General features: G+C 49.0%; 1 protein-coding gene across 1 annotated transcript in view; it reads right to left on the reverse strand.

Annotated features, from left to right (window-relative positions):
• FRMPD2 (FERM and PDZ domain containing 2) overlaps positions 1–13372 on the reverse strand; it is a 176520-nt gene extending 163148 nt beyond the window's left edge. The window contains exons 1-2 of the mRNA XM_074958563.1: positions 13321–13372; positions 13075–13134 (exon numbers count right to left, since the gene is read on the reverse strand). Coding sequence (XP_074814664.1) covers positions 13075–13102 — 28 coding nt within the window. The 5' untranslated portion in view covers positions 13103–13134; positions 13321–13372. The remainder of the gene's footprint in view (positions 1–13074; positions 13135–13320) is intronic.
• Positions 13373–15115: the final 1743 nt, after the last annotated feature.

The raw sequence follows: 15115 nt of genomic DNA on the forward strand, positions 1-15115 counted from the left end.
CTGGGTCATTACACCTATGGAATCTATTTCCCTAAGTTAAGTATCCTCACACCTTCTTGTCAACTGTCTAAATGGGCCATCTTGATTATCACTACAAAAGGTTTTTTCTCCTGCTGATAATAGCTCATCTTAACTAATTAGCCTCTCACAGTTTGTATGGCAACTTCCAACTTATCTGTATGTATATATATATATATCCTCTTACTATATGTTCCATTCTATGCATCCGATGAAGTGGGTTTTAGCCCACGAAAGCTTGTGCTCTAATAAATTTGTTAGTCTCTAAGGTGCCACAAGTACTCCTGATCTTTTTTCAAGGTAGCACTGGAGATTTAGGGGGAAAATGGTGCCAAAGCAGTTGTAGGAGCAACAGAAAATATTAGCACCAGTAATGCCCCGGGCATCAAAGTGCTGAGATACGGTGCTGTGCAAAACTCACCTCTTGAGCACCTCCTAGTGGCTGGGTGTGGACCACAGTCCTTTTCTCTCCCCTAGCACCTTGTTTAGGCTGCCAGACAGCCTTGGTGAGTCTTCCATGGCTTGGTCCTCTGACCAAGTCACAAAGTCCACAAGAACCCCTTCCGGAATAGTAAAGAATCCACTAAATGAATAGTCCCGTCGTCCTCACTAGGGTCTACAGCCCCAGCTCTGTGCCATTTAAATTCAGCTCTATGTTCAGGCTCTTGGGATTTATGCCACTGTGGCCGGTAGGGAAACCCAGGTCCACCCACTACTGTTCTACCCAGGAACCCTATACACAGCAGCTATGCATGCCTCAATTTCAGTTTGTTGCTGCTTCTTCTCTGGGCCTCTTCAATAGGGAGCCGCAGAGGCCACGCACACCCCGCCACGTGCTGATATGCCAGGTAACAATCACTGAAGCGTGGAGGCACCAGAACAATGAAGGAGGCCGATTGGCATTGGACAAGCAGATGCATAAGTTCCGTGCCTGTGGGCCAAAGAACTGGATGAATGGGCTGAAGGCAAAGGCCTCAGAAAATATACTGTTTCTCAATGCACGTGACCAGACAGGAAGGAAGGACTGAATTCAGGAAAGGACACCAAAGTGCCTCAGAAGGAACTGGGTAGGAGAGCCACTGCAGCAGCCAGAGCCATAGCAAAGATCTCTAGTCTCAACTGTCAGCAAGCTCCCTCCCCCTGTCCTGATTTTTCACACTTGCTGTCTGATCACCCTAGGTGGGGGTAATTGGTGCCTATATTAGACAAAGCCCCAAATATTGGGACTGGCCCCATAAAATCAGGACATCTGGTCACCCTAGCTGGGGAGCGTGTCTCTCCCCTGGGCTGGCAGCGATCCTTCTCATATGCAGGGGAGCTGCGCAGGGCAGGATGAGCTGCTGTGGCTCCATGGGTGCCCCGTCCCTGAGATCAGATGCTGTGCTAACTTCACCATGGTCTGTTGGGCTGGCGGTGGTACCCATTGGCGTGTGATTGGACCTGAGGGTTTGCTGTTGCTACTCTGCCCCCCAAGAGGTGGATTTTGGGGTACTGCAGTTTTCCACCCATCTCCTCCTCTACTGCAGCTGTTGGACCAGCAGGCTGGGGCGTGAGTGAGTCAATCATGAAAGCAGTACCGTGTTGCCATTTAGATTGTCATTTAACAACTTTGCTTGCCAGAAATGCTTGCTAACAATCCTGAATCCAATTTCAATATTTTTTTTAAAAAAAAATCAGTATCTTAGCCAAAAACAGAAAATTGGTTGACAATTATTTGTGACAAGTTTGGTTTGGGGCAGGGAGTGGGCCAGTTTTCATCAGAGAACCAAAAATGTTGACTGGCTTTCCTATAGCCCTGTTATCTCTAAATAGAGCCCTCCAACAACTGTAATATGCTCATCTCCTTACTAGTGTATAGAGTGACCATATGTTGTACTAAGATTCTCTTGCTTTTTTTCCCAGTGAGTCAGCATAGCTTTTGCCAGCCCAGACATTGGGCAGCCAATGTCTTACGTTTTCACAATGTTTTGTCCAACTTTCATAAAGTAAATACATGGTTAATATGAGTTAAAAGGCCAGGGACACTTCCTTGTGAAGAATCTGTGCAGCAGATCATGCTAGAGCTGTGAAAATGTCAGTTTTTGATGGAACTTTAGAGGCAGTGATTTATCTTCTTGCCCAAAATATGCTGCTAGTGCTAATGTCTTTCCAAACAAAACTAAGGCACAATAGGACTTCTGTAACAGTTCTGTGCTGCCTTAAACTAGATGAGATGATTCTATGCTGACTTCATTTTGGTCACTTTGTGCTTTACCTAGGAGTAAAACTAGGGTTATATTTTGCCACTGTTTGGAAACCCAGCTTATTAAACTGGATAATGCCATTGATCTATTTACAGTATAAGGTTGATATAGAGTTGTAACTAACATTAAGACTGATGCCCACTACACATTTAAAACTAAAAAGTGGCTTTGTAAAAATGACATGGGTTTCCAACTCTACTGTGTCTCAGTCAGGGTGGAGCGCCTTGTGAGGTGTCTTCACACTAGCTCAAGGTCACAGGCTCACGACTATCCTATATTAGTTATTTTAAAAAACATTTCTGATAATCTGATAATTTAAACAGTTATTTCTTTAAAAAACACCCTTATAAGTTATGTCATATCGAAAACAACTTTCCGGGTCACAAAAAAGAAAACGGAAAGATGAAATAGGATTAGCTGTACAAGCACAGAAGGGTTCTATACTTAAGTTTGTACATTATGAAAACAATGAAGTTGATCAAGATCATCAAGTAACTGCCGAAGAAAATATTTATGCAGACGAAGCTCAAGAAACGCAACAACACACAGAACAATCATTTGAAACAGATGCAGACACAAAACAAGAAATTACAACAGTTGAAACTGTACTAGCATGGGATATAGATGACATTGGCACATGGCCGCAATCTTTAAACAACAAATTCCGTGCCATTATACTTGAGAAAGGCCCTGGGAGAATAAAAGGTCTTGAATATCCTAAAGACATTAGAGGTAGGAAATTCACAGAAAACAATTACTACAAAAGACTTTCTAATGGGGAAATTGTCAACAGACAGTGGCTTGTGTACTCTAAATGCAAGGATGCTGTATTTTGTTTCCCATGCAAGCTTTTCAATAGTTGCAATTTTAAGATAGCAACCATGAGTATTAATGATTGGAAAATCTTAGTCACATATTACCGCAACATGAAAAGGCACAACACCACACTGAAAGTATGCACAAATGGTGTGAGCTGAGTGTAAGCTTAAAAAATCAGACAACTCTTGATTCCCAAAATCAAAGATTGCTGGAGTCAGAGAAGCAGCATTGGCGTCGTGTTCTTGAACGTCTATTATCTATTGTTGAATATCTATCAACAAACAATCTTGTTTTTAGAGAAAGCATTGAGAAATTATTCCAGCCCAAAAATGGCAATTTTTTGGGCCTTGTACAACTGCTGGGAAAATTTGACACAGTAATGAGTGAACATCTCCGAAGAGTAACTGAAAATGAAATACATGACCACTATTTGGGACCAAGAATTCAAAATGAACTGATCATGCTAATGAGTGATAAAGTGAGAGACAGAATTGTTTCATTGGTTACTTTGGCAAAATATTTTGCCGTAATTCTAGATTGCACTCCGGACATAAGTCATCAAGAACAGATGTCATTAGTAGTGAGATTTGTCGACATTAGTGATTCAGCACTGTCATAAATATAAAGGGAAGGGTAAACCCCTTTAAAATCCCTCCTGGCCAGAGGAAAAATCCTCTCACCTGTAAAGGGTTAAGAAGCTAGGATAACCTCACTGGCACCTGACCAAAATGACCAATGAGGAGACAAGATACTTTCAAAAGCTGGGGGGAGGGAAAAACAAAGTGTCTGTCTGGGTGATGCTTTTGCCGGGGACAGAACAGGAATGGAGTCTTAGAACTTAGTAAGTAATCTAGCTAGATATGCGTTAGATTATGATTTCTTTAAATGGCTGAGAAATTAAGCTGTGCTGAATAGAATGGATATTCCTGTCTGTGTGTCTTTTTGTAACTTAAGGTTTTGCCTAGAGTGATTCTCTATGTTTTGAATCTAATTACCCTGTAAGGTATTTACCATCCTGATTTTACAGAGATGATTCTTTTTTACTTTTTACTTCTATTAAAATCCTTCTTTTCAGAAACCGAATGCTTTTTCATTGTTCTTAAGATCTAAGGGTTTGGGTCTGTGGTCACCTATGCAAATTGGTGAGGATTTTTTCCAAACCTTCCCCAGGAAGTGGGGTGCAAGGGTTGGGAGGATTTTTGGGGGAAAGATGTTTCCAAACAACGCTTTCCTAATAAATAAACCCAGATAAACGTTTGGTGGTGGCAGTGGAAGTCCAAGGGCAAAGGGTAAAATAGTTTGTACCTTGGGGAAGTTTTAACCTAAGCTGGTAAAAGTAAGCTTAGGAGGTTTTCATGCAGGTCCCCACATCTGTACCCGAGAGTTCAGAGTGGGGAAGGAACCTTGACAAGCACAGATTACAGTTAAGGAATCATTTATCACATTTTTAGACATAGAGGACATTACAGGTTTAGGACTTCTTCAAGCACTCCTTGATAAACTAAAACGAATGGGATTGTCTGTAATGAACATTAGAGGACAAGGCTATGATAATGGTGCCAATACGAGAGGATGCATTTCTGGCGTGCAAGCTAGATTGCTGGCAGAAAATCCACAAGCCTTTTTTGTTCCGTGTGCATGCCACAGCCTTAATTTGATTTTGTGTGATATGGCCAAGTCTTCTGTCGAAGCTATTTCTTTTTTTGGTTTGCTGCAACACATTTACATGCTCTTTTTAGCTTCCACTCAACAATGGCAAATATTCAAAGCACATTTCAATGGTATTACCGTTAAGCCTCTATCTGAGACACGCTGGGAAAGCAGAGTAGAAAGTGCAAAAATGTTGAGATATCAATCTGAGGTAGTTTACAAAGCACTGGTTGCTATTTCGGAAGAAGCCAGAGATCCAAAAGCTAAAAGTGAGGCACAGTCATTGGCCTCTGAAATATCCAGCTTCAAGTTTCTAACATCTGTCATAATCTGGTATAACATTCTTGTTAAAATCTCTAGTGTAAGCAAAGTAATGCAGAGTCCAATGATGCAGCTTGATTCAACACTTACCTTACTAAAAAACACACAAGACTTTTTAGTGAAGTACAGAGAAAATGGATTCAAAGAAGCACAGGTTACAGCAAGAGAGCTTGCACAGGCACTCCGTGTAGAACCAAAATTTCCATATCCACATGTGACAGGAGTTTCAAGGAAAAAACGGCAAGCGGAATATGAAGGCACAGATGAGCCCATAGACAATCCAGAAAAGAAATCTGAGGTTGAGTTTTTTAATGTTGTGATGGATAAAGCAATATCTGCCATTGATGAAAGGTTTAAATCCTTATGAGCACACCATGAACAGTTTGGATTTTTGTATGACAGAACTAAATTCAACGAAATAGGAAAACAAAAGCAGCAAATGACAAAGTGCAAGAACCTAGAGAGCCTCCTGAAGCATGGTGATAGTTTTGATTAAATGGACTTGAACTGTATGAAGAATTGAGTACATTGTCATCAATGTTGCCACATGCAAAATCGGTGATGGACGTTGTACAGTTTATTCATATCAGCAAACTTGTTGACATATAGTCTAATGTGTACATTGCCACTCGTATTCTACTGACAATTCCTGTAACAGTAGCATCAGGAGAACGGAGTTTCTCAAAACTAAAGCTCATTAAAAACTATCTCCGTTCTACAATGAGTCAGGAACAATTGACTGGTCTTGCTATTCTTGCAATCGAACAAGACATCACTTTGTCTTTGTCATACGATGACATTATTACTGATTTTGCAGCCAAAAAAGCCAGAAAGATCGCTTTTAATTAAAAACAAATCCTTGTTTCAATACCTCTTCATAGAAATTTCCAATAAAATGTTGACAAATTTAAAAAATTATATTATTTGCATCATTCTGTCAATAAATCAGAATTTTTTCTATAGCGCTACTTCTTTAGTGCTAGTCCACCAGCATTACAGTGTGCTTAATTAAGTTAAAGTGTTTTTAATAAAGTGCATGTGGCAAGTTTTCCAATACTGTAAGCTTATGTTTGTGTTGCTAAGAGCAAGTCAGGCATAGGGGCACCAGTTTAATAATCCCGCCTAGGGCACCATAAATCCTAAGGCAGCCCTGACTGAGGAGCTGCTGCAGCCTCTGGCTTGGAAGAAGAAGGAGCAGCCTGCAGCAACATCCGTGCCATCGTCACCCAACCTGATATGATGGGGTCGAGCATCCCCACAGCCCCAGAGGAAGGTGCCCATCCACCTGGATGCCTGGGCCAGGTCCACAACATTGGCAGTCATCAAGAGGAAGTTCGGACAAGTCAGCCAAAAGCTGTTAGTGGACACTGGCACCTCGGTCTCTATCCGTTGTTTGGAGAGAGACCCCATTATAAATATAATTCCCGTTCAAGACACTAAGGTATTGGAAGGGTGTTGCAGGGGGCAACAAAACTGTTTCCTTTACCATTCCAGTGACCTGTAAGATTAAGGACTTGGTCACTGAGATCACCTTCGGTATCCAATGTTTGGGTGGCCAAGGGATCTTAGGGATCAATCTTATGCGACAATTAAGGGTCATCGTGGATCTTCCCAATGGCCAATTCTTCCAAGCAGCAGACTGTGATCAATATGGGGTAACTGAGGTGTCTCACTGAGTCGCAGCCCTCAAAGCACCTGAGGACATTGAAAAGCTCGAGTGAGAAGCCGAAGTGTCTGCTATAGCTCAGAAGCATCCTGGAGTGTTTGCCAGCAACAAGCTCCAATGTGGCAGGATCAACGCTGAGGTCCGGGTGGATGGCCTGGATCCAAAGCTGTTAAAACAATATTGATACCCTGCTGCAGCTGCAGAAGGCCTGAAGCCAACCATCGAGGCCGTTTTGCAGCAAGGGGGGGCTCATAGAATCGGAGAGTCTGTGCAATTCTCTGATTTGGCCCATTCTGAAGGTGGACCAGAAGACTTGGCGCTTGACTGTCGACTATCGGGAGCTCAACCAAGTTACACCTAGGTTGGCCCTGGTAGTGGCAAAATACAATGAGATTATGGCAGCGATCTAAACAGGCTCCAAGTGCTTGTCGGTCCTGGACTTATCCAATGCTTTCTTTAGCATCCCTCTACACCAGATATCAATGCACAAGTTTGCCTTCACATATGAAGGCAGACAACTAACTTTTACCAGGGTTCCACAGGGGCTACACAACGCTCCTTCCATCTGCCATCATTTTGTGTTGGCCACGTGGAAGTCCCTGACGAATTGGTGTAGTACTCTGAGCTATGTGGACAGCATACTGATCGCCACCCCAACCAGGGAAGAGAACCTGGATATACTGGAAGAGGCCCTGGGGAAGATCCAGGAGAAGAGACGGGCCTTACTATAAACCTGGCAAAAGCCCAGATGGCTCTGGACACTGTATCTTACCTGGGAATCCATCTGCGTCCAGAGGGACAGAGGCTGGATCAGCAGTGCGTGGAGCTGATCTGCAAGCTCCCAGTCCCACATGATGTATCAGCCCTCCGGTGCTTCCTAGGGCTCACTGGTAGCTCAAAGGAGTTTATTGACAAGTATGCAGAGTCAGCTAAGCCACTATACCAGTTACTTTGGAAGGAGCAGGAGAGGCAATGGGAGGAAAGCCATCAGCAGGCTTTCACCATGCTGAAGCAGGCTCTGGCCAAAGCACCGGCCTTAGCCTACCCTAAACCGATTGTCCCTACTATCTGCAACTGGGAACATCTGATAGTGGCATCAGCGCAGTCCTCTTGCAGAATCAGGGGACTAGGCTGCAGCCGGTGGCTTATGGCTCCAGAGTCATGAGTGAAGTCGAGAGGCAGTTCAGTGCCTGCCAGTGGGAGGTACTCACCTTAGTTTGGGCACTCAGCCACTGGGAGTACCTGGTGGGAATGTCCCCCATCATCCTCAGGACTTCCTACACCCCAGTAAGGTACGTCCCCTCTGGTTGGGTGAACGAGGGAAGGGTGTCATCCCTTCGTTTGGCCAACTGGACCCTCAACCTCCTGAATAAAGACATCACAGTGCAGAGATCAACCCAGTTGAGCATACTACTGTATGCACTGCAGACCGAAGGCCAGGAACATGAGTGCACCGGACCCAGTCATCGTGTCACCTTTCCGTATCGAACCCAGCTACAGTAAGGCAAAGGAGCAGGGTTTAACCATCTGGGCTGTGGATGGAAGTTACTATTACCAGGATGGCCACCCAAGAAGTGGGTATGCTGCTTTTCAGCCCTCTTCCCAGCGAGTGCTGCAAGGAACTGTCAAGCCCCATTCAGCACAAGCTGAGGAAGTGGTGGCAATAGTAACCATACTGTATGAGGGGGACAGGAGCAAGCACTTGTGCATCTGTTCCGACTCAGAATGGGTGGTGCGAGCAGCACTTACATCGTGGATGCCCATCTGGATGTAGCGGAGCATGAGATCTGCCAATGGAAAGCCAATCAAGTACGCAGCGTACTTGAGACGTGCATGGGAGCTGGCTTCCAACCGCAAGGGAAACACAGCCCTGTGTAAAGTAAAGGCTCACCGGAAGGACTCTGCCAAAGCCTCTAGATCAGAGGTTCTCAAACTGTGGTCCACGGACCATTGCTCCATTCAGGTGGTCCGTGGATAGTTCCCTCTAAGGTGCGCGGCTGCACATAACACAATGAAGGGCCACCCATCTAATTAGTGGAGCCACGCAGGCGTGGCACTCATGTGGTGCCTGGACCCTGTAGAAGACGCACATGTAAGGTGAGGTGGTGGCCTTGGGGGGAATAGGAGACAGGTGGGAGGGGGCAGTGGGGTGAGAAGAGGAGGTGGGGGGAATTTGGGACGTGCAGGACTGCGGTGGCCAGAGAAAGGTGAATTTCCCCCTCTCCCATCCCCAAACTCCCTCCCAGAGCCTGCACCCCCTCCCTCTGCACCCCCTTCTATCCTCAAACTCCTTCCCAGAGCCTGCACCCCCATCGCCAGCCCAGAGCCAGCACCCAAACTCTGTCCCAGAGCCTGCACCCCTCACCCCCTCCTACACCCCCACCCCTTGCCCAAGCCCAGAGCCTACACTCAGCATCCAAACTCCATCCCAGAGCCTGCACCCCAACCCCCTTCCCACACACCCTCTCCTGCCCCCAAACTCCCTCCCAGAGCCTGCACCCCAACCCTCCGCACTCCTTCCAAGAGCCTGCCCCGCTCACCCCCACCTGTACCCCCACCCCTTGCATAAGCCCAGAGCCTACACCCAAACTCCATTCCAGAGCCTGCACCCCCACTCCCAGCCCAGAGCCAGCACCCAGACTCTGTCCCAGAGCCTGCACCCCTCATCCCATCCTGCACCCCCACCCCGTGGCCTAGCCCGGAGCCTGCACCCAGCACCCAAACTCCGTCCCAGAGCCTGCACCCCCCCACCCCCTTCCCACACACCCTCTCCTGCCCCCCAAATCCCTCCCAGAGCCTGCACCCCAGCCCTCCGCACTCCCTCCCAGAGCCTGCACCCCTCACCCCCTCCTGAACCCTCACCCCTTGCCCAAGCCCAGAGCCTACACCCAAACTCCATCCCAGAGCCTGCACCCCTCACCCCCTCCTCCACCCCCAGAGCCTGTACCCAGCACCCAAACTCCATCTCAGAGCCTGCACCCCAGACTTCCTCCCCCACCCAAACTCCCTTCCAGAGCCCAACCTCTCACCTGTCCTGCACCCCAATCCCCTGCCCCAGCCCAGGGCCTGAACCCCAGACCTCCTCCCTGCACCCAAACTCCCTCCCAGAGCCTTAGGCAGGTGGGGGGTGGAGTTTGGGGCAAGTGGGGGATGGAGTTTGGGGGGGTTCTGGGCACCACCAAAATTTCTACAAACCTGCCACCCCTGCCCACAGATCAGTCACATCAGACCATAGTGGTAAATGAGAACTTAGATGTCTCGTCATCTCAGACCCTCGGTATTCCGTCAAGAGAGTCAGCGTCAGTCTGCAGGTTTTAGTCAGCAGCATGGAACTTAAATGCTTGCCTTTTGTAAGATCTGCAGTGCTAGGTTGGGAAGCATGGGTTCGAGGTGCGGAGCCCAGGTACCGAGACTGTGGGAGACGAGACCTTGCCGCTAAGATCATGGGAGGAGTTGGAGCTGGACTTGGGCTTGTAAGCTCCATAGAAACTGGGTCCCTAGCCGTAGAGTTAGCAATTTAGGTTGGAAAGTGGCCGCATTAAACCAGACCCTTTCTTAGGCCCTTAATAAGATTGGTGACCTTGGATACGACTTGTCCACCGTCATCAAGGACTGGTACCATGCCCAAAAGCAGGACTCCACCAGGATGCTGCAGGGTATCGAAGGTCTACAAGGTAACCTGTCTTGGGCCCTTGCTTATACCAAGGTAAAAGGATGGATACAAACTGTGTCCAGCGGTATCCTTAGGGCAGGCTTTCAAGGAACCCTATCTGTAGAACTGAGGAACATCATGCATAAGGATGTCTCTCCATTTGAGGCTGAACATTATGCCTGGTGAAAGCTGCTTGACTTTGCGTACAACCTGGACACAAAGGTGGTCACAGCTCGAGTCTTAACAATTATGAACAGCACTGTCCAATGGGCACATTCGCTGCTCCCTCTTGGTATCATAGCAAACGGCATCATTACGATGCCTACCGCTCTCCCCCACTGGGTAATCCGAGAAGGGACAGACTATCATGTGGCAGATGTCAGCTTGTGCTTATGGGAAGATAATCAGGGGTACCTATGTCCATCGGAGCTATTCCTAGGGAAGCACACTTGTCTAAGCACAGATGAAAGCAGGTGTCATTACGAGCTACAGCCCAAGACACCAGAACATTCTCAGGTGGTGGTGATCAATGACAACTGTGTATGTCTCCACAGTACCTGTAAGTCTCTGGTGGTAAACACATTTAATGCCATCAACAATAATGTGTATTCAAATTTGTGCTTATGCTTTGTGTTGATGATTAAGGGATGTGATATTGATTTTCAGTCAGAGCAAATGACATCCAGAAACATCAACACTTCATTTTACAAGTATGACCATGTTGAACCTTTCAGTTTGGGCCTTAATACTTCACTCATTAGTCAACTAATGGAGCATCCTGAGCTGACTAGGCATTTGAAGTGATGGAACGGGGTAGCTCTACCTTAATCACAGTCCACCACTCGTCCAATCAAATTGAAGCAGTCCTAAAAAGGGTTAAAAAATCTGCCTCAACCAGCAGATGGTGGACATCTTTGTTCTCCGACCCCACCAAAGTGGTGGATGCCTGGCATATGCTTACACATGCCTTGTTTGTTTTGTTTGTGTTACAATTTGTAATGTTTGTACTGTATCTAGCGCAATGCAGGTGGTCGCAACATAAGTTTGGTAAACTGAGGCACAAGTCAAGGTGTGCCAATGTGCCCCCATGTAATTGTGTGCCGGCATCGGAACTCCCAATATAGGGTCCCTCACCGGCAAGGAGGGGAATGTAGGGGGAAAACTTCGGTGCTTAACATCATAGGTGCACCATCTTGAAATGCCCAAACAATAACTAGGAATCCAGCTTGGCTGCCCTTCTTCACCCTCCTGAGGTATAGTTTCCTGCCCTTTTTACTGAAAGGCAAGAAACCACCTACCTGGTTGGAGTCCGGAGCTGTCCTGTCGTCTCGAGAGTCCTCTTACCTGGGTCCCGTCCTAGGGGATGGAACTTACACCCAGTCACAGTCAACATACTACTGGTCCTGTACTTACCTTTATATCACCTGTTGTGAGGGTCCTTGCTTTACCTGTGTTCCTATTCATTTGGTTCACCTCTGGTTTACCTTGTTTAGAACTGTTGATGGTTTAATAAATACCTTGGTTGTTTACACCCACACATCCTAGTTGGTTTATTTGTTTTAAGTGTCTGACAACAAACCCCGATGATAGATGCAGGTAGGGGGACATTCCTTTAAACTGGTTCTCTGTCAGTCTTACTAACCAGTCAATACACTGAGGTTGGGGGGGTCTGGTAGGATTACCTGTTCTGTTCTTTCCCTCTGGGGCACCTGGCATTGGCCGCTGCCAGAAGACAGGATACTCGGCTAGATGGACCTGTGGTCTGACCCAGTATGGCCGTTCTTATGACCACCTGTCCTTTACCTTAAGGGACATTCCTTGACTCCCTTATTTCATTGATTTGCCACAAGTAAGGGAAGGCCGAATCTGATCTGTGCAGATGAGCACTAAGCCACATAAATGTTGATCGAAGCTTGTTTTCAGCATAGAATTCAGCCTGAAGAAACATGGTCTTTTAATAAAAACTAACCACAACGCTAAAAAATAAAAATAAAAAAAGCTTCACCTAAGACTATGCTGAATTGCACACCTAAAATAAAAATCATGGATGTTGCTTCACATTTGACACTTTGGCTGTTAAAATATGTTAAATATTCAGAAGTTTTTCCAACCTGGCCCTTTGGTTTTGCACTTGTAACACAGGTAAGGAAATGCTAGGACTGATTTAGAAAACTTCTGGAAAGGGAAAGGTTCATGAATGGCTAAGTAAACAGCAAATACTAACCACGGGCAGCACTGCTATGTTTTATTGTAAAAAAGATTCAGTGAGTACCGTATGCAGGGGAAAGGACAGGGCTTTGAACTATGGTAGCCTGCTTATTCTTCTCCCAATTTCTTAAAATTTGTGGAATTTATTATGTTCATTCCAACCTCAAATGCAGCAGTGGAAAGAATATTTTCCTTGATACACAGATATGGAGAGACTGCAGAAACTTGCTAAATATTGAAGCTGTTAAAGCTGAACTTCAAGTTAACGTTAATTTTGATTGGACATGTAAAGAGTTTTATGAATTGACATAAAAAAAACCCACAAAGATGTGCTGAAATGTTTTAAAACAGGTAAGTACCATTTTAAATAAGCTTATGATGACTGCACTGTATGTTTGAGGGCAGAGGAAATGTACACATGCCCGAAAAATACCTGCTGTGCTACGGGAAATGGTATTTCCCTAAAACATCCCTTAAAACAAAGCTTTGTCCCTTACCTTTGATGTGGTTTTCCCTTATTTCCATCCAACAAAGGCGGTCACCCTTGGAGCTGGTCCCTGTTGGGGGAGGAACACTTAGCAGGGGGGACTGATCCCTGTTGAGAGGCACACAGAGCTGGGGGCGGGGGCTGGTTCCTGTTTGGGGCACATGGAACTAGGGGGTCTGGTCCAGGAGGCATGGAGTGGGGGTCTGGTGCCGTGGCTGTCCAGTGGGAGGGGCACATGGAGCACAGGGGAACTAACCTGGTGGGGCAGGGCTGCGGGAGCACACAGAGCAAGGGTCTGTCCCAGGGGGGCACATGAAGTCGAAGGGGTATGTCTTGGGGGGCCGTGCCAGGGCGGGGAGGAGGAGCCGATGGGGTCTGTCCCAGGCATGGGGGGCATACAGAGCCGGGGGGCTGTGTGTGGTTGAGCACCTGGAGCTGGAGGTGGGGGAGGCTGTTCTGGGGGCCTGTGCGGGAGGGCACATGGAGGCAGGAGGGATGTCCTGGGGGTCTATGAAAGGGGGCACACAGTGTGGGCGGGTTATCCTGGAGTGTGTGTGGAGGGGCACACAGAGCGGGAAGGCTGTCCTGGGCCAGGGGGAATGCAGGGGGAGGCACACGGAGTGGGGGGATCTGTCTGGGGGGCCATGCAGGGGGGCACATGGAGTGGGGGGCTGTCCCGGGTAGGGGGGACACATGGAGTCTCAGGGGGCCATGCAGGGGGCACACGGAGCAGGGGAGCTGTCTTGAGGGGCCTACGGGGGGCACATGGAGTGGGGGGGATCTCCCTGGGGGGCCATGCAAAAGGGCACATGGAGTGGGGGCTGTCCTGGGGAGCATGTGGGGGGGCACATGGCACATCTGTCCCATGCAGGGGGGACACACAGAGCTGGGGGGAGTGTCTGTCTCAGGGGGCCATCTGGGAGACACACGGAGTGGGGGGGCTGTCCCGGGATGTTTGTGGGGGGCACATGGAGCAGGGGGATCAGTCGGGGGGCACACGAATCCAGGAAGGTCTGTCTCAGGGGGCTGTGTAGGGGACACATGGGGGGCACACAGAGCAGGCACACGGAGTGGGGCTGTCTCAGGGGGTCACATGGAGCCAGGGGTTTCTGTCTTGGGGGCCATGTGGGGAGGCTGTCCCAGGTGTGTGGGGGGACACACGGAGCAGGAGAAGCACACGGAGCAGGGGTATCCCGGGGGGGCACACGAAGCAGGGAAATCTGTCGGGGGCAGACGGAGCGGGGCTGTCCCAGGAGGAGCATGCAGGGTCACACGGAGTGGGGGGACTGTCCCGGGGGTGTGTGCGGGGGGCACACAAAGCAAGAGTGTCCCATGGGGCACACGGGGGGGGGCTGTCCTGCGGGCCATGTGGGGGGCACACGGAGGGGGGACTGTCCGGGGGGGCACGCGGGGGCACACAGAGCGGGGAGGGTGTGCGGGGAGGCATGCGGGGGGGGGCACATGGAGCGGGGCTGTCCCAGGAGGAGCATGCAGGGTCACATGGAGTGGGGGGGGCTCTCCCGGGGGGTCGTGTGGGGGGCACACGAAGCGGGAGTGTCCCATGGGGCACACGGGGGGGGGGCTGTCCTGGGGGCCATGTGGTATGGGGAGGGCTGTCCTGGGGGGGCATGCGGGGGCACACAGAGCGGGAAGGCTGGGCGGGGGGCACACGAAGCAGGGGAATCTGTCGGGGGCACACGCAGCTGGGGGGGGTCTGTCCTGGGGGGGCACACGGAGCGGGCAGGCTGTTCCGGGGGGCATGCGGGGGGCACACGGACTGGGGGGCTGTCTTGGGAGGGCATGTGGGAGGCTCACAGAGCAGGGGGGGGTTGTCCTCGGGGGACACAGAGTGAGGGGTGCGGGAGGCAGACAGAGCGGGGAAGCTGTCCCGGGGGGGCACGTGCGGGGGCACACGGAGTGGGGAGGCTGTCCCGGGGGGGCACACGGGGGGCACACGGAGCTGGGGGGCTGTCTCGGGGGGGGCACACGGAGCCTGTGGGCGAGACTGCCTCAGGGCCGGGGGAGGAGAAGCTCCCGCTCCCTCCTCCCCC

The sequence above is a fragment of the Natator depressus genome, chromosome 7, assembly GCF_965152275.1.
Source record: "Natator depressus isolate rNatDep1 chromosome 7, rNatDep2.hap1, whole genome shotgun sequence".
In the NCBI taxonomy this organism is placed as follows: Eukaryota; Metazoa; Chordata; order Testudines; family Cheloniidae; genus Natator; species Natator depressus.